The following is a 22,208-nucleotide window of genomic DNA, read 5'->3' on the forward strand; positions in this document are numbered from 1 at the left end:
AAATTTGGAACAACCGATGCATGAACATACGTATGTTCATGGACTGATGCTTAATCTCTTTTCGTCAGGGCAGAAATAGTTGTGATAAAATTAAATACTATGTTATGAAGAACTGAATACTTGTGTAATCTTTTTCTTAAATGTTTTCCAGCAGTTATCAGTATTAATAACACCAATACACGTAAAAGGAAAATATTAAGATGACTCCTGTAGGAGAACGTTAAGAAGTAGAAGTTAAAGCTGGTTATATTTTATTGTGCCGTTCATAAAATTATCCTGCAGATCAGATTCATGCATAGTGTGTGGTGTATTTTGTGTTATATTTTGATCAACTATAGTTAGAAATTATTTTATTAGTGTTAAGAAACTGTGGCAGTTTCGCCTTCCCAAATATTTTCATGACACTGCTTCCTTCATTTTTTCAATCTAATTTACTCATCTAGGAATTCACAATTAAAATAGTATATGAAATGATAATATGGATAGCAATCAGCGTTACCAATGCTCTTCGCAGATGAGGCAGTATTTATTCGATTATTCAAAGTGATTTATTACATCCATTGATTGAGTCTTTTCGATCTTGATTCCTTTTGAGTCTTTTCGATCATGATTCCTTTTGAGTCTTTTCAATCATGATTCCTTTGAGTCTTTTCGATCTTGATTCCTTTGAGTCTTTTCGATCTTGATTCATTTGAGTCTTTTCGATCATAATGATTGAATCAATTGATTGAATCATTTATGTGACTCGAGTCAAAATGATTGAATCACTAAAATGATCGACTTTGCCCATCACTAAAGGCATGTGATCTTTCTAGGAGGATAGGGCACGATGGCACCAGATGGCACCACCCGCGAAAGAAAATAGTCCCAGACCGAATACAGTTTTATCGATGAGATACAATTTTATCGATGCATATGAATTTGCCAGTCCTCTTGCATCTTTTTTCGTCATTAAAGGAAATAAAGAAACAAAACCTTCTAAGTAACTTCCTAAGCGCGATTTTTGTATCTTGATTGTCCACCCTCGTATTTAGGTACGAAAACTTCCTGTGCCGTCTGGGTGTTTGATGAGTTTCCAAGGCTCATTTGGTTGTACTCCATGTTTTCAGGGAAGTGATAGTTGGTAGGATTCCCACTTCCATTTCAACAATGTTTTTACGTAACACCATCACCTGGACTACCTTTCATCCGGCTCCAACCCTTTGACCAATCTGGCATGGTCGGCCCTAGTGGGAATAATTTAGAATTAATCCCTCCGGTGCAGTTCTAGGTTTCATAGGAACGCGTAAGCCTTTCCACCACTGCAAGGTTGCAGCCCAGGGGAAAGGTCTCACATCCATATTACTAGTTAAATTTTATGTGACACCCATACGTGGACGACTTTTTGTCTGACTCCTATCTCTCAGATTTTCAGGCTTGGTAGGCCCTTATGGGGCAAACTGGCTGCTACTCCAACTGCAGGTCTAAAGGTCAATGGAGATAGGAATAGTTTTTCCACCGGGACGAAGTTGTGGCCCAATGGAAAAGCTTGAAGAAGTATCGGAATTTATTTCTTAAAACTACTTTCTAAATATTTATAACCTTTAAAATGGCTTATAAAGATTTAAGGCACAACTATTGGTAATTGTTACATTTTGTTATTAATCTCAAATATATGAAGACCAGTCAGACCCTTGCGCCCCCCAGAAAAAAATTGGTGTTGCATGAAGCTAATAAATGGAGCATTTGGAATCCTTATTGAATCGGAATCTTTGCTTTCGTAAAGCAGGAAAGAGAATGGCAATTTCAACTGCCGAGTAGACACTAATTTAAGAATAGTTCCATTATCTTATACTATATTGAACAAAATTTATCTGCTACCTATATTTCCCGTAATTATCCTTTGTAAGTGCCTAGTGGTTCGAAAGTTGCATACGATGCCTGACTGTGCCTGACTAATTTTCAATTTGAATTACCGGAAGTTACGTCACGATCAAAGCATAATTTCAATTCCGTTAAGTTCCCTCCAGAAATCACTTGAAGCAGCTTGATTTCAGTAGTCCCTATGATCCCCGCCAGTGGTAGCCGCAGTGCCGCCATCGGCCATAATATCTGCTAGCTCTTCTGCAAACTTCGGGGGTGCTAAAACTTTTGTTGTTGTATGTTGATTTAAGAGGTACTTGTAAACATGGCGAAAGTGGAAGATAGTATGGACACGGCAGATACTGGCGAGAATTCCGTAAGTGTTTTCTATGGGTCATTAATGCTCATTCCGTTGAAGTTTCTATGATGGTTAATGTTGTGTACATTTTATCACAACCGCTTCTTATATTGATGAACGGCATTGAATGTTTCATTATTTTGTTAATAATTTGCTTACAGAATGCTTCATCTGGAGATACCCTTTCATCTAGGGGTAAAATGGATGATTTTGAAACCAAATTGGTAAGTTTTCGGCGTTGACAGGAGTGATAGCTTCTTCCTCATTCTTAGTCGATGTCAGTAACACTTTCTCATCTATACCATTCTTGTTCAGGAAACCGATCGCAGTAAGCGTTTTGACTATTTACTGCAACAAACGGAGATATTTTCGCATTTTATGTCTGGTAATCAGAGAGATAAACCTCCCTCAAGTCCGCTGAAACTGAGGCCAGGTAGGCCCAGGAAAAATGTGGATAAGCCTGATCCCAAGGAAATGAAAATTTTGGACGCTGCCGAGTAAGTTATTATTCTTTTTACTGTGTCAAATCTTACGTATGCTTTGTTTATGATAAGATTTCGATTCCTATTCATTTGTTCGTAATTGCTTCCAATGCCATTTTAGGCTATTGCTGTTGAAATTTTGCCTTCAAAATGCACCTTAAGCAGAAATTGCTAAGATATTGCTGTTTCCCATTGACAAATTGAGTTAAAGAAATCATGGCAATCGTTGTCAGGATTCGCTTACCTGCCCCAGTTAACACCTATTACTACTTTTTGGTCAACTGGCAGTCGTTCATTTACTTTAATAATTTGGGGGTTGCTATTTTTGTATCCTAGTGACTTATAAACATAGTAATAACTGTTTTAATAACACTTCTTTACTTCTGTGCCGCAGTCACCGACACCGGAAAACAGAACAAGAGGAAGATGAAGAGCTGTTGGCGGAGACCAATGCAACAACTCGTATCATCACACGGTTTGAAACTTCTCCACCTTACATCAAAAGCGGTGAGCTGAGAGATTACCAAGTCCGGGGTCTCAATTGGATGATATCATTGTATGAGAACGGAATCAATGGCATTTTAGCCGATGAAATGGGTCTCGGGAAGACTCTTCAGACTATTTCTCTACTAGGGTGAGTATTTTAGCTAGCCATAGTGACGTTTAGATGGCATATTCTTCTTAGCTTAATTTTTCTCTATTTTGACCTCATCTATGTATTTGGCTCTATAAATATTGCTTATGTGTCTTAAATTACAATCCCTATAAATTCCGTTTACTTAATTGGAAATGGGTAAAATGCTTCACTGATTTGAAGCTTGTGGTGCAGTGATATGCCTCTATCCTGACTGTTCTCACAACCTTTACATAATTTATGCCTTCGTAATTAATGACTCTTGGGTCATTCCATTTTTAGTCAACCAAAATGTTGACGTAATGAAACCCACCTAATCAAATTTTCATGAAACCTGCACATTTGCACCTTTGCACATTTATTTCATGAATAGAGATAACGTTACATTTTATGGTCCAAGTGTCAATAGTTCATAAAATGTGGGGAAATAATATTAGGTAATGATCCCTACACGCAATGCATGGTGATTTTTATTTCATCCATAAGTTATGCTCATGTTGTTTATTTCATTAATTGTGTCTTTAATTGCATCAGGTTTCAGGTTTGAGCCAATTTCTGAATAATGCCATATCTTTCAAGGGTAATAGGGACCGAAATTTATTAACATGAAATATAAAGGCAGCATAGGGCAATTTGGAAAGAATCCTCTTATGACAATCACAGCAGAGTTAATTTATTTCTTATTCATTGGGTTCTGCCATAGTGTTTCCTAGTTGAAATTCAGGCTGTTAGTCGTGTTAGTGTGTCTTATTCCCTCGCAAACATTGTGTCTTGGATTTATTGAGATATGCCTTCAAAATATTTCTTTGCATGTAAAAGTAATTGTGGAGATGAGAGGAGTGACATCCAACTCATTAAGCAAAAGGCAGCTGACTTGGAAGACATTACAACTAAAATTAAGAATGTATTACCTCCAGTTAGCCACTGGTAAAATTCAAATGTTGGCCCCTTCATCTTCAAATTGGAATAAACTCATGAGAGAATTTAATGCTTAAGACCACAAAGTGAGACAGGCACAATGGCATCTCAATGAGAGTGACAACAGTACTAGCAATATGGTTACATTGTGCTGGGGATCCACTTTCTAATTACACTGTTGTTCTGGGTTAACCTTTTTATGAACTTAATGAGAATGCCAGACTGATGTGTGGGGTGAAAGATAAAGTCAGTGTAAGAATGAGTATCTGTGAAGGAAGTTACTTATGTACAATGTCGAGGAGCTTTTTTTGCTTCCCCAACAACAATTTCCTGAGGAAAAATTGAAAAACCTTTGCTTATCTTGCCTCTGATCATAGGAGTACATTTTTTTACAGATGGAGGTGCTTGGCAGTATAAAAATTGTAAATTATTTTTAAACTTGTGCCATTAGTACTATGAGTTCAAAATGAATGCAACCTGGTATTTTTTCCACCACTCATGGCAAGTGCTTGTGTTAGAATAGGAGGTATGGTCAAGCTTATATTAAGGAATGCCAGCCTGTTGAACCCAATGGCACAGCAGAGGAAAAATATCAGAGGGATATAAATTTTGTGTAGGTAAACATTAAACACTAATACCCATTACATTAGTAAAATTATTTGGCGAAATCGCTCACCAATCTCCTTGAAAGATAAGACATGAATTTACACCTTTATGATAAAGTTACTGATAAATTCACTCAACTTGATGGTGGAGACAGCATATTTACATTTTGTTTTGAAACAGTGGATTTCCCAGATAACTTGACTATTGGCTCTTATGTAGCTTGTGTTTGCAGAAAGAAATAGTGCATTGGATTGGTGAAGCTCTTGATCACGAAGAGAATATTTCAGTTGAATTCATAGCAGCTGAAGGACCTTCACATTTTTTTCTCTTGGCTTGAGATATACAACAAATGCAGTCTCTCTACTAGTACCTTCTGTGACCATCTCACACTTCTAGGATATTTCTTTTGGATGTCAGAAGGTATCATACAGATTAGACCGAGGACCCTTTGGTCAGCTGACAAACGCTGCCCTCCCCCTAAAAATCCGTTTAGCACAAAGATGGTACAATTAAAGCACCTTTTTGTGAGTACCGCATACAGCCAATAAATATGGCATAACACAATTTCTGAACATTGAAAAAATCCCATCTGCTCAAAATGCATATGGGTGCACGATAAATTCAGCTTGTGCACGGGTCAAAAATAGTATACAGTGGAACCTCGTTAAAGCGAGTACGGGCTATAGCGACACCCCCGCTATTACGAGAGATAGCCTATGCACCGTCAATTGACCCTATAATAAGCGTGTTAAAAAAATTCGTTTTTACGGGACCCTTTCGACGTTGGCTCTCGCTATAGTGAGGGTTTCACCACCGGAAGACTTTCATCAAGACTCCTTAACCTCTGTAATTGCTAGCGATCTGTTAGAAATGAAGTTAATGGAGTGCTCAGTCTCAAAATGATGTGGTAAACTGTCGTTCGATAAATATAATGATTGACGAAACAATGCTTTGCATGATCTTTATTCAGAGCGGCGCTTATAAATTGTTTGAATGGTTGGTCGTTATTTGAGTAAGGAAATTTAGTGATGCAAAAAAACATCGCCTTTCGTCTGGATTTATGCTTACGTTTATCGGATAGATGTTTATCTGTCGCCGCACCACTCCTGTTTATCTGTTCGCAACAGGTATATTGGCTATTATTTGCTCCACTTCCGGTAAAGCGACAATTCGCTATAGCGAGTGTTTATTAGTGCACCGTGGGGTGTCGTTATATCGAGGTTGCACTGTATGTGGTCAATGGAATTATGTGAAAGGGTTCATTTTCAGTTTTTTACCCAGTTGCATTTGAAAAGGTGTTTCATTACATCTACCAATGGTATATAAAATATTTATATGCACAAAAATTTCTTCCATGTGATACAATTTTATTTGCAAGTGTTCCTGATTTTTGCTGGACGCATTCTTCGAGTTTTAATTTGAGTTATTGAAAAGGCAATGGCTTAAGTAATTTATTATTTCTCATTGTTTAGGTACATGAAGCATTACCGTAACATTCATGGGCCTCACATTGTCATCGTCCCAAAGTCAACTCTTGCTAATTGGATGAATGAATTCAAGAAGTGGTGTCCATCCTTGTGTGCTGTTTGTCTTATTGGAGACCAAGAGACAAGAGTAAGTTTATTTTGAAAAGTCCCAGTATTTGAGCATGGAATACTAAAGCATATTGTAATAGTATGTGCATAAACACACACTAGGCCATGGCATTACTTATTACTTATTTTCCACTGGATCCTTATAGATGCTAATTTTAATTAATTGACCTGTTTTCTTGCCCACATGTTCCATTTGTGTTGCGTTCTGCCCCGTAGTGAGTTACTTGTTGTATATCTTGACTAGTCTTTTGATTAATTAGCTAAAGACTTGGTTGTTCCTTCATTATAAAAGTGAAATCTTTGACAGCATATAGGGAGATTTTTTTTCCTGTGATGCATTATGGAAAGATATTAAACTGCTTAATCAGTTTCAAATGATAATTGAATTAAGTAATTCAATATTGATCTTATTCTTATATGATCTTATGATCATACTTTTATATATGATCATGGAGCTTAATGATGGTCAATCTTTTCTACAATCTTCAATGAGGTAACTTTGTTGGAAACTCAGGACTAATTATTACATATACTTAGTGCATGATAAGATGTAGAAAAATGGCAATTTTTTATGCATTTCAGGCACTGAAGTTGGTAACTTGAGAATAAATTAATTCAATTGACTTAATAAGCAATTAACATTCTGAGAGCTTAAAACTCTGCTTTTAACCCTTCTTTGGCATTATAGAAAGTTTTAAAAACTCAAGTCTCAAATATTTTGGAAGGGGGGACTATATTTGCTGTATAAAATTTCTAAATTCGGTTTATTTGAGGTTAGGATTGTGTGTGTTTGATGAAATGTGAATGAATTTGCCATGTGTAGTTGTTGAAGTGTTGCCAACAATTTAATGCCCAAGTTTATTATGCTTGCCAAAATTAACAAAGTCCTTTTTTTAATTACAGAACAACTTCATTAGGGAGACATTGATGCCAGGTGAATGGGATGTGTGTGTTACGTCATATGAAATGGTCATCAAAGAGAAGGGTGTCTTCAAGAAGTTCAATTGGCGGTACATGGTTATAGATGAAGCTCATAGGATTAAGAATGAAAAGTCAAAGCTGTCTGAGATTGTAAGAGAATTCAAGACAACAAATCGCCTCCTTCTCACGGGCACACCTCTACAGAATAATCTGCATGAGCTGTGGTCGCTGCTTAACTTCCTGTTGCCAGATGTCTTCAATTCATCTGATGTAAGTCGTAATTTCCTAATTATTAGCTGAAGGGTGTAATGCTGGTTAATCATAGCATATTCATTGGCTTCCTAAGATCTAGTAAGATTGATGTTCAGCTAGTCTAAAAAGCACATACGTGTACGAATTCTAAGATTACATTTTTGAAAAATACATTACTGCACAAATACAAAGTAATTTTTTTCAGTGGATTGATGCAGTTACATATTCCTTAAGTTATAAATGCACTATTTCAATAACAATGAAACGAAGCTTTCCTTAAAAATATTCTTTAGTAATAATTCTAGTTTTCTTAACAGCTACAGGGAGATAATTGTGGTAAAACCTCCACGCAAAGAATTTATTGGGACTTAACTGTAGGGGGATTAGTTGTATGCAGTTGACATGTGGGTTCCAGGGGCCTAAGTCTGTAACTTCGTTTTCTCCCGAGTTGGGAGAAAAGAGACTCGTGAAGCTCCAGTTTCATCCAACTGAAGTCTGTAACGGTAACGGAGAAAACTTTCTCCCAGTAACGGAGACTCTGACTCTCCTGGAGAGTATCTTTCTCCCGACTGAAGTCCGTAACGCGATTTGGAGACTCTGACGCGCCCTGGACGGGAGCTTGGGAGTCACCCGCCCGGGACCCGGCGATTCATTTTCTCCATAGGAGAAACGAGGAAAATACCAATGGCGGACCATTGTGGGCGATCGTACTGCAGTTCTAATTGTATTCTAATATGGTTTTTTACGTATTTGTGACAAAATAGAACACGAAAATGCATTCTTCAAGTTAGGCAGGCAACTTATGTAGTGTAATTTGTGACAAGAATAGAAATTTTTGTATGGCTGCATTTGCAAGGAAACTACGTGCAGTGAACTTTCATTGTGCCTCTAGTATAAGTGAACAAAATTTGTGTCCTTAGTGTACCCCTTAGTGAATTGATTGCACATAGACGATGAAGTAAAGAGTGAAGTGTGTTGTGAATGTAACATCTTCGACGAAATTATTTCGCACGTATATAATTTAGGCTACGAATCAACTGTATACATTACGATGAAAGGTATCTAACTATGTATTGCGAAGGGGATATGTTTCATATTTGAACTAGTCTTACTTAAGGGATACATCGAACGCCTGTTAATTTTCATTCGTTTGTTCGCTTCTAAGTTCTGTTTGATTTTATTACGTATTGCATCTATTTCCAATTCCCGTTGTGAGATGTGAGGTTTTGGCAATGTTTACATTTCACGCATTTCGTTGTGTTGTTGTTTGTTTTTGTTTGTTTTTGTTTTGGTCATGTTACGGTGAGAGTGATAGTGAAATTCGAAGTTTGTTGGTGTTACAATAACTGGTTTAGCAATTTGTTTCAACCTATTCATTTAATTGTCTTCGCAATGTTAATGTGAAATAACGTAATCTGATTCTAAGTCGTTAGTGATGAGTAGGAAGTGAGGTGTAAAGAATCCTTTCGAACTTCAAGGAGTGCAAATTCTTTTAGTGTGTACAAAGTGATTGGAAAACCGATTATCATGTATTATTAGTGTTACATAATGGTGTTTTATATTTATTGTGAGCCAAGATATTTATTGAAACAGTTGATTCCGAATATAATGATTATAAGTATTAAAAAGATAGAAATGTGTGCGTTGTAGTGCTATATGTGATATGATGAGCAATAAATATGTACAAGTAAGGGTAATTTTGCTTTGTTTTCTCTATATATACCTCTAGTAAACCATTTTCCCCATGTTTTCGCTATTCTACGCTGTCAGTCTTTGAAATTTTTAAAAGTAGCGAGGCAGGTTGTTGTGTTTCCTAAACTATAACATTTTGGGAGATTGTAACATATGTTACTAATTGCTGGCACGTAGGTATTTGCAAGAATAAATATGTACCATTCACACATTTATCTTAACGTTATTTTCTTTACGATTCTTTTCTGCATAGTAAAGTTTTTCAATTTTCTTTTTCCACTCCCACATTGCGTATTTCAGCTTTTCGAGGATAAATGCATGTAATACTGACGTTGATAGTTATGTTTTTCCATACTCATCATGCATTCACCAATGAAAGTAAGCATCCGAAGTGCAAAAAAATATGCCATATATATCATCAATGAATACAGCGGCCGTTTGTATACAAGATTACCTACATGTAAAACATAAAAATGCTTTGGTGTTACGCATTAGTCTCTCCTTTTTCAATGGTATAATATACTCTTTTGTGTGTACTAATGAACAAATATATCTGCGATGGATTTAAATCGATTTATCCACTATCAATTATAATTTCGATGCATCAATTTCTTTCATTTGAAAGTTTAACTTTAATGATGAACGAGTAGCCCTTATTACAGGTGAGAATCGTTTGATTTCCCTCTCGTTTTTTTATTTGAAACAAAGCTTTTCTATTGGTTCTTCACGGTATCGCCGGCTTCGGATTCAATATTTTTCATACCTACCTGCCGTTCCTGTCCGATACCGAGAATTAGAGTTTTCTCCGGTAGCGGCCAGGAACTGATGTTCTCTCCGCCAAGTTACGGACTACAGTCGGGAGAAAACTACGGGAGAGTACAGAGTCTCCGGAGAAAGGAGAATTCAAGTTACGGACTTAGGCCCCAGGGTGGCAGGGACTTCCAAGTGTTCCGTGTGCTTTACGATGCCGGTGGAATTGAATTTTTAAATCTTGCTTTATTCACCATAAAAACCTTTTCTATGGTGATGATAAACAATTTTTATTATCTACCATCGAATACCATGGCTATCATCTCGTGATTTTCAATCTGCATATTTCTAATTGAAATTATTGTCATCCATTCTGCTCCACGCCTCATCACTGATGTTATTTACAGTCTGAAATTAAAGGAACGTCAAAATTAATGCCTATGGATCACATATTTTTAAAATAATCAATTTTCCTGAGTGTCTATTCGATTTTATTGTTAGATTGCAATAATTTAAGTCAATATCTATTGGCAGTTTTATGCAGCAATTTTGCTTGAAAGAGCACATATTGCCCTTTAGACGAAATAAAACACATTGTTGGAATCTCATTGAAATACCAGTACAGGCTTCCCCCGAGTTACGTATGTCTCGACTTACGTAAATCCGTACTTACATAAGCTATAACCGTATTTCAAATGATTACGTTAATTTTCGAATGCGAGCGCGAAGAAGTAGATATTCGCTCGTACAACCTATGGTAGAAAAAAATATCGAATAGTTATTGAGTTTTTTACGTGCTAAAAATAACAAAGTGACCCATTTTTGTCATTCCTCGAAGAAATTTTCATTAATTTCTGTAGAAAAATCGCTTATAAATCCCAAGTCAGCAATCAACGTGAAAATTTGCAGTTCTAGCAATGGATGTGGTTGCGCTCATTCATGTACGATACAACTTGTTATACAGCATGCACACCCGAACTCCGACTTTTGAGTTGGCAATGAATGCCGCGAAAAAGTTAAGAAAAAGTTGACACACAATATTAATTGCGTAATTGTTTACATGTTTCTGGCGGAAAATTTTATTAAGCTGCATTTTCTCGTTCTCTCACATTGTGTGCAACTCTAAATGAATATTGCGTCATTGAAAGCTTTTCCCCACTAACTTTGTTGCACGTTCATGACGGAGTTGGCTGAATAAAAGCTCACTTTTAATTAGCTTCGTGCTTTGGAAATACTCTTCGATGTTTCCAGCGAAGTAAATATTCAAATGATGATATTTTCTCGTTATTTTATTGAGATATGAGAGAATGATAGTATGTTTCTGTGCGTGAAAGATTGAGTGTATGTGCGTGTGAATGTATCTTAGAATATAGTAATTTACTGGTATTTTTTTCTATTATTTGCTCGTAATCCTAGACACTCCTACGTGTATTAACTGTGACAGTGAAACTACCAGATTCATCGATCAACGTAATATGTAAAAGGCAGAAGATATAATGATTATAGGTAGGTAGACGATGCATTCTTTGGGCCCTTAGATTGCAGTATAACATAATGAATCAATTTAAGTATTCAGTTTAGTAATTTAGCGTTGAGATACCGTACTTTCCCAAATCCACGCGATCGGTCAACTCGGGGAATAATATTACGCATTTTGATTGGCAATGCTCGAGATGCAACTCTCAGACTATATTAATGTTTATCGATTTTGTATCTAATAACGTAAGAATACGCGATACAGTTCATGAATATCGCAGTGAATTGAATGAAACTTCACCGAGAATTTACCGCGCATTTCTCCGCTGAGAATTTCACCGCGCCGATCGTATTCTCTGATGCACAAACGCAAAGGTTCGACTTACGCAGAGTCTGCCGGAACGCATCTCTTACGTAACTCGAGGGATGCCTGTAAATATATATGTTTGTGACTAACATATGGTATGCATCGATTAACAATGATGGAAGTTTGGTAGGTCGAGTTAGTTACCGCGAGCAAAAACGTGGTAGTTGGCTAAGCTCTGAGGTCACAGTGATCTTCGCAGATGATGATGCCTTCATAAGAGCACACATGTTCTTTTGTGCCAAAATGCCATACCATCCGTGAAAACGCTGCATAATATTTGAATCCGCTCCTTGTCACCGTTCATCCAGTAATGCAGAGTGGAGCATTAGATGGAGCTATGCATAGGGAACCAATGGACTGAGCCGCATATTGCAAAGCAATGGATGGAGTCGCACAGAGTGGAGTTTTGGCTTCTCTTGAACGTTTCTTATGGAGCCATCAGAGTTGACTCTGGCCTTCACCAAGCCCAAGTGTCAAGTTTCCTCCATACACTCTGCTCAGTAGGTCTTGGATGTTGAACCTTTCGAAGCTCGGAGTAGAGCTGTAAGACAGGGTACCCTCTGCCGCCCATTGTCCATTGGTCCAGGTCTATTGGTCCAGGACTGGGCCAATAACTTTGAAATAGGGAGGTTTACTTAAAATTTTGCTGTATGGGGGTTCGTTGTATAGAGGTTTTACTATTACTATACTTACATCAATGAAAAAAGTGATATATTACTATTTTTGCAAGAGCTTCTTGGGTCTCTTCTTCATTTTCATAAATTGCTGCTTATATCTAATGTGCATGACACCCTTTTGCTATTCACTTCAGTTGCTGACAAGAAAGTGTTAATTTTAGATTACCAAAAAAGTGGGATTATTTTGCATTATGAGGTGATGATATCCTGGATTTGTGCCCACAACTAAGTGAGATGTTTAAAAAAAGTTATTTAGCAGAATAATTAACGCATCAATGACATAGGTTGAATTAAATCTTAAAATTACTTAGTGAATCAATGGGTTACTGTTCCTTGATGTTCGTATGTTATTGTGAATTGAAATTATTGCTAATTTAAACTTTCCTTTGAGTTGCTACATTAAACTTTTACTTTCATTTCAGGATTTCGACTCATGGTTTAACACAAACAGTTTCTTAGGTGATGTTACATTAGTGGAAAGGTTGCATGCCGTAAGTATTGCATATCTTAGTTGGTTGATATCTGTAATAATGTGTGTATTGAATAGATTGAGTGGAAAGTCAATGCTTACAATGACTTTATATTCAATAAGTTGGGCCCTCATGTTTTTTTTTATTTTCTAGGTTCTTAGGCCTTTCTTGCTAAGACGTTTGAAATCTGACGTGGAAAAGAAGTTGCCTCCAAAAAAGGAAGTTAAAGTGTATGTTGGGCTAAGCAAAATGCAGAGAGAATGGTAAGTGCTAGCTGTTTTGCTTTTATTTTGAGGAGTACATAATATATTTCGTCTGCAAAAATCTTTCAGAGTTTTTAGTTCCAGTAAATTTGCATAAGTCTTTCTTGTCTGTGGAATTTAATTATTTGATCTCTAATTTTGTGCTTTTACTTTTAGGTACACTAAAGTATTGATGAAGGACATAGATGTTGTGAATGGAGCTGGAAAAATTGAAAAGATGCGTCTTCAGAACATTCTCATGCAACTTAGAAAGTGTTGCAACCACCCTTATCTCTTTGACGGTGCAGAACCTGGCCCACCATACACTACTGATGAGCATTTGGTAAGGAATGATGCTTTGTTTTCACTATAGATATTATTTTGAGTAGTGATGGGTCGATTCAAAATTTTATCGATTCCGATTCTGACATTTCGATTCCGATTCTACCGATACCGATTCCATCGATTCTGATGCCATAGGCTCCAAGAAAAATATCACTTAATTCCAGGCAACAAGAAAACCACTTTAAAAAATATTACTCTGTGAAAGAGTCAGTCAAACAAAAGCATCTTTCATATCATCTCTATGTAATTAAAATATAATAGCTAAATTTCAAAACAGAACATACCTGAAAAGTGGTGTTACATGATAGGTATTACTTTAGAATATTAGCATTCGTGTTTAAATTGAAAATAAAAGTATCTCCGTTAATATCTATCATTTATTGATAATATCTTATCATTATCAATAATGTCTCACAAATTTAGTCTCCTTTTACAGAATTTAAATTTTTGCTCAGAAAGCAAAGCATCTTCACTCTGTCAGGATAAAGCCTGTTGCATTTTGCATCACATATTTTTCCTGCAGAACTAAATGTCTTTCACTGAACACAGTGGATGGCGGTATGGCAAGAAACCTCTTCGCTAATACTTTCATACTTGGGTAGGAGATAAAAGACTTTCAGTATTTCCCAGGGAAGGAATTTGGTGGTGCATTCATCTATGATAAATAAGCTACCACTTCAGCTTCAACAGTGTTTGCTATGGTGACTTTGGGTACTTTTCCAAATGCATCACTGTATCTTGACTATGTACGTGTCACAGGCTCCCTAGTCTGCATTTGCTCCTTCGGAATATAAAAGGGATTTCCAAGTAGCACTTTTTGATCTCAAGTCGAGTTGAAAATTACTCCCAAGTATCGAGTCGAGTATGATAATTTCTGAACCAGGCAATACAGCAATGCATACTACAATATATTCTACCACAATTTTCTATGATGAATGTCTAGCCTAATGTAAGAAGGAAAATATAATGAGGATCGTTGATAGTTATTGCCAGAAGTAGGAGATGAATGAAAATTAATGTGTCTTCAACTATTCCATAGGGAAAATTGAAATTAATTAACCCCAAGTAATATGTAGACCATATATATGTATCCAAACTACAATCGAGAGCCCTGAGTATAGTAATTTTCACAGCTATAATAAAGATTACATACTAAGTATATGAATCGTGTGATATTTGGCCCTTTCAAATTCTCAAGCAGAAAATCCAATTATTCTACATGCTCAGCCACCAGGTTTTGACATCTCCATGTTACAATATTACTGCCTGCAGAAAATTGGCTTTCGCTACACACTTGTGTGACTGGGCAAGTACTTTCCTACCAAAATTGCAAGATTTTGGAGACTTTGGAATTTTTATTAAAAATTATATCAACGATTTATTTAGACCTTGAATCTTCATGGAATTCAAGAGGACAAAGCGAACGAACTATAGAACTAAACTTTAGTTTTGTAGAGGCAAAAAAATTCTATACTTCTCACGTCATTTAATCAGCGTTAAAATCTCTTGCTTTTTTTAAGTTCAAGAAAGAAACTAAACGCTACAAATGAATATCACATCGGACGGACGCAGTAATAAAAAAAGCTAAAAGATGCCTTGTGATATGAAAACTCCCCCTTCCGCGCGACTCATCTCGGCGAAGGTGGAAAAGGAAAAAGGGTATCAGTTGTTGCCTTTCATGGAAACAGTTCAGTTTTCTCTCTCTTAAGCATGCTGACTTAATTTATTCACTTTACTTCAATACCCGAGCCATATTTCTTATGTGTGGGATGGTTCCGAAAAATATCCAATCCTTAATATTTTCTTTCGAGTAATGCGCTAAATGGCGTAGTCGATCTATACATAATCCTTTTTAACATCCTCATTTTAGTGTTTTAAGTCAATTGAGACGATTATCCATGCTTTACATGACGATTTTCAAGACTAATGTTTTTAAAAACTTGAAAAATCGGCCTGTTACCGAGCCTCAGAGGTCCGCGGCGTGTAGGTCAGCCTTGACGTGCGATTGAAAAATCGCTCTTATTTCCTTCATCGCAAACTTTTTTCCAAGATTTCTACTTAGTAATCTTTAGAAATCTCTACTTTATATTGTGGTTCAAATTTTCCGAGTTATATTTTTCGTAAACGAAAGATAATGTCTACTTTATGTCAAATTTCACGTGAAAAATGGGTCGGCTATTTTGCGTTGTAAAACCAGACAGATGAGAGCCAAAATCTTCAAAAGTCATTGAAAATATAGGAAAAGCACCAGGTCAAAGGAATATTGCGTTTTTTTATTCCATAAAACTCATACCAACACAAAACCACCTTGATAAATTCAAAGATTTTTTGAGGAAAAACGATATCTCGCGTGGCATTGAAAAATTGATCATTTTTGGGACACTGTATCTCACTAAAGGGTCGTATTTATGTAAAACGGCATATAAATCTATATCCGGTAATAATTTACGCTATTTTCGCTAAGTATTTACGCTAAGTTTCAAGTCTCTATCCCCAAAAAGGTCATTTTGGACTTCATTCCAGCTTTTTCCGATTTCGGACCAGTGCGTGCCAGGTAGGAAGACGATCGGCTGCCGTAAAGGTATTCGGCACCCATGTCGACAACTATAGTGTAATTGGCAAGCTGAAACTACCAGGCCAAGGCATTAGAATGACTTATCGGCTTTAAAAACTGCATTATTACATGAGTTTCATGATAGCGCTTCCTGTCGGCAGAGCGCTGGACCTACTAGACTCGAAAGCTCTGTAACCTTAACTACTCGACTCGACATTCGTAATGCTACTCGAAACGCTCGAGTCGAGTACCAACGACTCGACTTGAATTTTCGAGTACTCGCACATCCCTAGAAGATATGTGTTTTGTTATCAAGATTACGTGGCGCAAAAATTGAAATGACTGTTGGAAACGCGGTCGTATATTTTGTGGTTTGAAGTACTAATGTACATAATCGGAATCGATTTTTCACCTTTGCAAGTACTCGTTTTCGATTCTGGTTCTTGGTCGAGAATTGAACCGACCCATCACTAATTTTGAGTTATTTTATCAAACATGTCAATGGTGACATAGTCCATAAATTAAAAGTGAATAATCTTATTACTCATTGAATTCTATAGAAACTTAAGTTACCGTCATCAGCCCTTTTCTCATAAAGCAACTCGTGGGGCTGTATGAAGTTGTGCTACCCACAGTGCACTTGAAGAAGTTTTATTTACAATACCTTATTCTTTGAATTATATGAAATTTAAATTAATTATTTAGTTTTTTCAATCCTTCTGCAATGCTAAAACAGAGATGTAGATATAATATCTTCCTAGCAGCTAAGTAAGAAAACTAATACTTTCTGACTGTAGCTATGTATCAGGGGTTGTTGATGATAAATAAACCTCTTTTTGGGGTGTTTTCCTTGTATTTCTTATCAGTTTCACTGGCGTTCCCCTCTCGTGCTGGAAGATTCTTCAGTGTGTATTAGTTATTAGTAGTACAGTGAGTCCTCGTTTAACGTCACTTACCGTTCCTGAAAGATGTGACGATAAACGAAATGACGTTAATCGAAACATAATATCCCATAAGAAACAATGTAAAAAGTGAATATCGGCTCCTAGACCTCACAATTCCTACGCGAAAAAATTTTAGCGTATCATATCTGGGGCATTTTTTACGATGGGAATGCCAAGCTACGGCATAAATACGAGTTCCTGTCTTCATCGACGACAATAGCAGCACTGACGTAAATCCTTATCCATTTTTGTATCTTCCCGCATTAGCTTTTCGGCTTCGCTATGGTGGTCGCCCGGGCGAGCGTCGCCTGTAGGGGCTTTCTCTAACTCGATAGCAAGTCTTATCGACGTTGCTGCGTCGTTAGCTTATCGAAAATCTTCACTAACGACAATTGGTTTTCTCTACGCTCGCTTAACGATATTTTCTCGATAGCACTAACGAAAAATGCCGATAGCTTATCGGGGGACTTGGGAGCCCGTCTTAAGCTTATCGACGCCCGCTATAATGTTTTTAGGTATCGGTTGCTCAGTGCGTGGTAAAGTTATGATTCTGCTACCACAAAGGGATAAAGGTATTTTTACTTCAAAAATTATAGATACACTTTTGCAAAGGAGATGGAAAGCATTAAAACGTTTTGCAGCAATCAATGATTATAAAAAGTGGCAACAGAGACATTAGTTTTTGCTGGGGAGTGAACATGTTGTTTGAAGTAGATTTAAGAAAGTTATTTACCTTGTGAAAATAACATTTACACATTCCAATTATAGTGCTCCGATTATTTTCAGTCGATAGTTTATTTAGGCTCGATTGATCGGTCTTAACTTTTTAGGTAGGGATCTAATCACATCTTGAGGAGAGAGCAAATGTAATTAAGCATCTAGTGCAGAGAAGACGACTTAGGAATGTTCAGAATCCTGATTTTCGCCGAATTTTTAATTCAAAACAACCTTTTGAATAACCCCCGATGTGGCCGTAACACTGACGGGTTTTTTGACGCCTTTTTTTGGCTGGCTAAAGCCACCGTTCACGAAAATAATTACGGTTTCCCTCATTTACTCAGAACTCATTAGTCGTCACTTTTAACTTTTGCAATGCTGTTAAACTAAGTCCCAACGAAAAATATGCCTGTGTTTTGATGGGTACATGCATACACTTATTTTAGTATCATTTTCAGCTGCTGATTGCAGTGATTTCCTATGCCTTATTGTGGCTACCAACAATAAACATTTGCTACGCTTTGCTTTTGTGTGAATTTAATCAGTGATTCGATGCCTCAACATGGTGGGCGACTATGAATATATTCATATTACTTCCTTAAATGCACATTTTTTTCTATGTTTACTTTATTGTGCTTATCTTTGCTTTGCGTAGAATATAATTATAAGTAATAACAACACCAACAACGACATTAACACTTCCGTAATCTTTACTCAAGAAATTGACACTAAAAAGCGTTAAGTATGTGACACGAGCTCACAATCACAACACTCACGATGATTCCTTCCATGACATCCGCGTAATCTCGGTATTTGTTATCAAAGAATTGATTTAAAGCATCTAAAAATATGATGAAAGCGTCAATAAGTTTTTCTAATTGAATAACTACCGCTGTGGAAGTTGTGGACTTAAAGCGGAAATGAGGCAAACGATGTAAACAATCCGTGGCTGAAGATGTACTCCGAAATTTACATTGTTACAATACTAATAAAAATAATTTTGTTACTACTATAATCACGAGAGTGAAATTATTATAGGCGTAGGTGAACGAGTAAGTAGCAGAGAAAGTCCTCTTCAAGATAATTATACTTGAACATTAGGATACATAGTGCACCAAAAGTAGCCGATATTCTTCTATAGACGACTGTTGAATCCTTGAATATACACGCTTATTTACACTAGTTTCCCCCTTATTTTATTTTTTTCTTCATGGAAATATATTACGACACATTATAAAAACAGTAAATGAATCCACTACTAAAATGATACTCATCAGTTTTCTCCATCATTTATTATTCTTTTCCAAATCGACCGGTGCGTTCTTTAGCAGATTCTTGTTTATTTATGGTGACTATTTATCGTTTATTAGTTACCGTGGTTACCGTAGTTAGGCACTGCTTCTTAATGGTACCGAACGAATAAATCTAGGCATGTGATTGGTTGAAAATTCTAGCCTCACTCGCAGGCGCCGACGGTGTATTGTTTGCTATCGACGAACCGTGGTCTTGTTTTGCAACGACGAGCTGTCGTTAAGGTGAGATACAGAAACACACTTTCGATAAGAGGGTGTCGTTGCAAGAGAGGACTTTCGTTAACAACCCGTTAACAACAAAACGTTAACGAGTTAGAGAAAGCCCCTACTGGGCATCATCATCGCTGAAACATCGTCGCAGTTACAGGAACCAAAATTATTGTGAACACGGCGAAAAACTCCGAGTTCTACACGGAAAAATTCCTTGAAATCACTTTTTAGGTTCCTGAAAACCATTATGTCAAGTAAAACCTTGCGCACCTATCTAAGAATTCATTTTGCAGAAAATTTGCTAAAACCGTGATCGCAATTAACAATAAACACACCGTTTTTTACTTCGTTTAGACTGACTGTATTACCGCCCACAAAACGAACAACCTGCAACGCCCGCTGCTTCGCGTTTTTTTCTCGCGCGAAATTTAAAAGCCTTGACATTATTGCGAAGCGAAGGCGCAATAAACGAATGATGGTCTCAAAATTTTCGTGACGTTATCGCGAAATGATGTTAAACGGGGTGACGTAGAACGAGGACTCACTGTAGTGCATTTCGTATGCGGAAATTAGAAAATAGCAGTTTGTTTTTGTACAATTATTTTCATTGCTAAAATGAAAATAATGAACATGGAGTGCAAAAATTTTTTAAGGGACTCTCAACATGGAAGAATTTCCCTCCACAAGGCTCTGGCGCGAAAGGATGAACGTTATTTTATTTTTTATTCAATCTGGTCAAAATTCCATGCTTATTCCCCAGCAAACTTCCATTCCACATGCAAAATTCCACTCTTATGTGCTGAAATAAGTGAAATTGTAGGTTATTTTTTAGGGAAAATGTTTCTCACTGTTTCCAAACTTACGTTTTGAGTCTTATTTATGCTGTGTATTTTTAGGTGTACAACTGTGGTAAGATGGTTATATTGGACAAGCTGCTGCCGAAGCTGAAGCAACAAGATTCTCGTGTGCTAGTTTTCAGTCAAATGACAAGAATGATGGATATTTTAGAAGACTATTGTTTGTGGAGAGGTTATTCAGTAAGTATTAGTCACCCCATTATGTATAGTTCTGGCTCATTTTGTGTTACTATTTTTCATTGTTATTGTCAATATTTTGTCATATCTTGCATAAAAAACAACGATATTTCCTTAAATAATCGAGAAAATTTGGTACCATTCACTCAATTTGAGCTTTAATTACAGATATCAATTTCAGTTCCGACTAAAACTTTGTTGGTTGTGGTAGTTAAGATCGTATGATTACCCATTAAACATTTATATATTGGCTTTTTTTAGTATCTCTGGATGGAATGAATGGGAGATTTTCAAAATGAACTTTTGTAATATTGCCATTTTTTACAATAATTTCTTAAGATATTAATAGTTACAAAAACTACAAAGAATTATGAAATGAAAAAAATCTTGCATTCCCAGAGAGCAATGAGTCCTCCCAATGGGTTACACAGTAAATGTAATGAATGGAGAGCTGGATTAAGCCAATCTTAGGATTGTTTTCCAGTGATGATGATGACTCAATATTGTGAATCCAGATGTACTTTATGTTGTATAGATAAATTTTGCATTATGTATGCTCATGGTTGCCATCATATTGATCATGTTTATGGAGTAAATTAGTGTCTTGTAATTGTAATGAAATGTAATTGAAGCTGAAATTGAATGTTTTACGATTGCTTTGATACTTTTAATGTCTGTTTTTTTATGGCTAATTATAGCAGTGAAGATTTCTTGGGTTTCACATTAGGTAAGAGTGTCCATTTTTCATTCCAAAATTTTTAAGGTTGACTTGCCTATCATCCTCAGGGATTCTGGAATTCAATGCCTTTCAGTTCCTGGGATTCCTTAATACCGGAGGATGATAGGCTAGTCTGTCATCAAAACGTTGGAGGGAGAAGCAGGAAGTCTCACCAGATGTGATCGCAAGAAATCCTCACTATTTAATTAATTCCCTGCCTTCAAGGTCAATATAATTATTGATTTAGAGTCTGTATGCAATTAAAATTCTTTAGATTTGAGGAAATCCATCACCTGATCATCTGTGGTGAACATACTCGTAAATACTTTGACATGATTAAAACAGTATGCTTTCAGGTGATATAAAGCCTTTTTTGCTGCTCTTTTTGAGAGCTCTTTATTTCATGAAACACTAATTTCATTTAAATTTCTTTTTTAGTATTGCAGGTTAGATGGACAGACACCTCATGAGGACAGACAACGGCAGATTAATGAATACAATGCCCCAGGCTCTGACAAATTTGTATTCATGCTGTCTACTCGTGCTGGAGGTTTGGGTATCAATTTGGCAACTGCAGATGTTGTGATTCTGTTTGATTCAGATTGGAATCCACAGATGGATCTTCAAGCAATGGTGAGTTTTCGAGGATCTTTGTATTTATGGATGAGAGTGTATTAGCCATTTGGCAGTCTTTTCTCAGATGGTCATTGTGTATTGATGTTGTGGGTCTATTTATGTACCTTACATACATTCTTAGATATTTTGCAAACGATCCCAGTTAATTGCTAGATTATTATTATTTGGTTTAGTTATATCTTTAACCAATGTAGTCCTTGCTTAATGTTAAAATGTGTATACTCTGAGACCTGATTAATTGAACGTTTTTATAATTCTCTTTAAGTGAAGCTTAAACTTAAAATCAATTTTTTTCTCCCTGTCCTCATTTCATGCCATAATGCAATTACATAAATATGTTTGTAGTTTCATTAGATTTTTCTGCTGTGTGTGACCAAAGAATTGGAATTTCAAAGGCATTACGAGAGTATGATTTACATGGGTGCATTACTGAGGTTTCAAGCTAGTGGAAGGTC

General features: G+C 36.5%; 1 protein-coding gene across 1 annotated transcript in view; it reads left to right on the plus strand.

Annotated features, from left to right (window-relative positions):
• Positions 1-2,033: 2,033 nt before the first annotated feature.
• The window catches only part of LOC124162728 (chromatin-remodeling complex ATPase chain Iswi), a 33,267-nt gene continuing 13,092 nt past the window's right edge, over positions 2,034-22,208 (plus strand). Inside the window, exons 1-11 of the mRNA XM_046539347.1 lie at positions 2,034-2,218; positions 2,362-2,424; positions 2,516-2,697; positions 3,077-3,316; positions 6,313-6,454; positions 7,339-7,626; positions 12,993-13,061; positions 13,194-13,303; positions 13,460-13,625; positions 20,262-20,402; positions 21,556-21,750. Coding sequence (XP_046395303.1) covers positions 2,168-2,218; positions 2,362-2,424; positions 2,516-2,697; positions 3,077-3,316; positions 6,313-6,454; positions 7,339-7,626; positions 12,993-13,061; positions 13,194-13,303; positions 13,460-13,625; positions 20,262-20,402; positions 21,556-21,750 — 1,647 coding nt within the window. The 5' untranslated portion in view covers positions 2,034-2,167. The remainder of the gene's footprint in view (positions 2,219-2,361; positions 2,425-2,515; positions 2,698-3,076; positions 3,317-6,312; positions 6,455-7,338; positions 7,627-12,992; positions 13,062-13,193; positions 13,304-13,459; positions 13,626-20,261; positions 20,403-21,555; positions 21,751-22,208) is intronic.

Source organism: Ischnura elegans, chromosome 7, assembly GCF_921293095.1.
Source record: "Ischnura elegans chromosome 7, ioIscEleg1.1, whole genome shotgun sequence".
Lineage (NCBI taxonomy): Eukaryota > Metazoa > Arthropoda > Insecta > Odonata > Coenagrionidae > Ischnura > Ischnura elegans.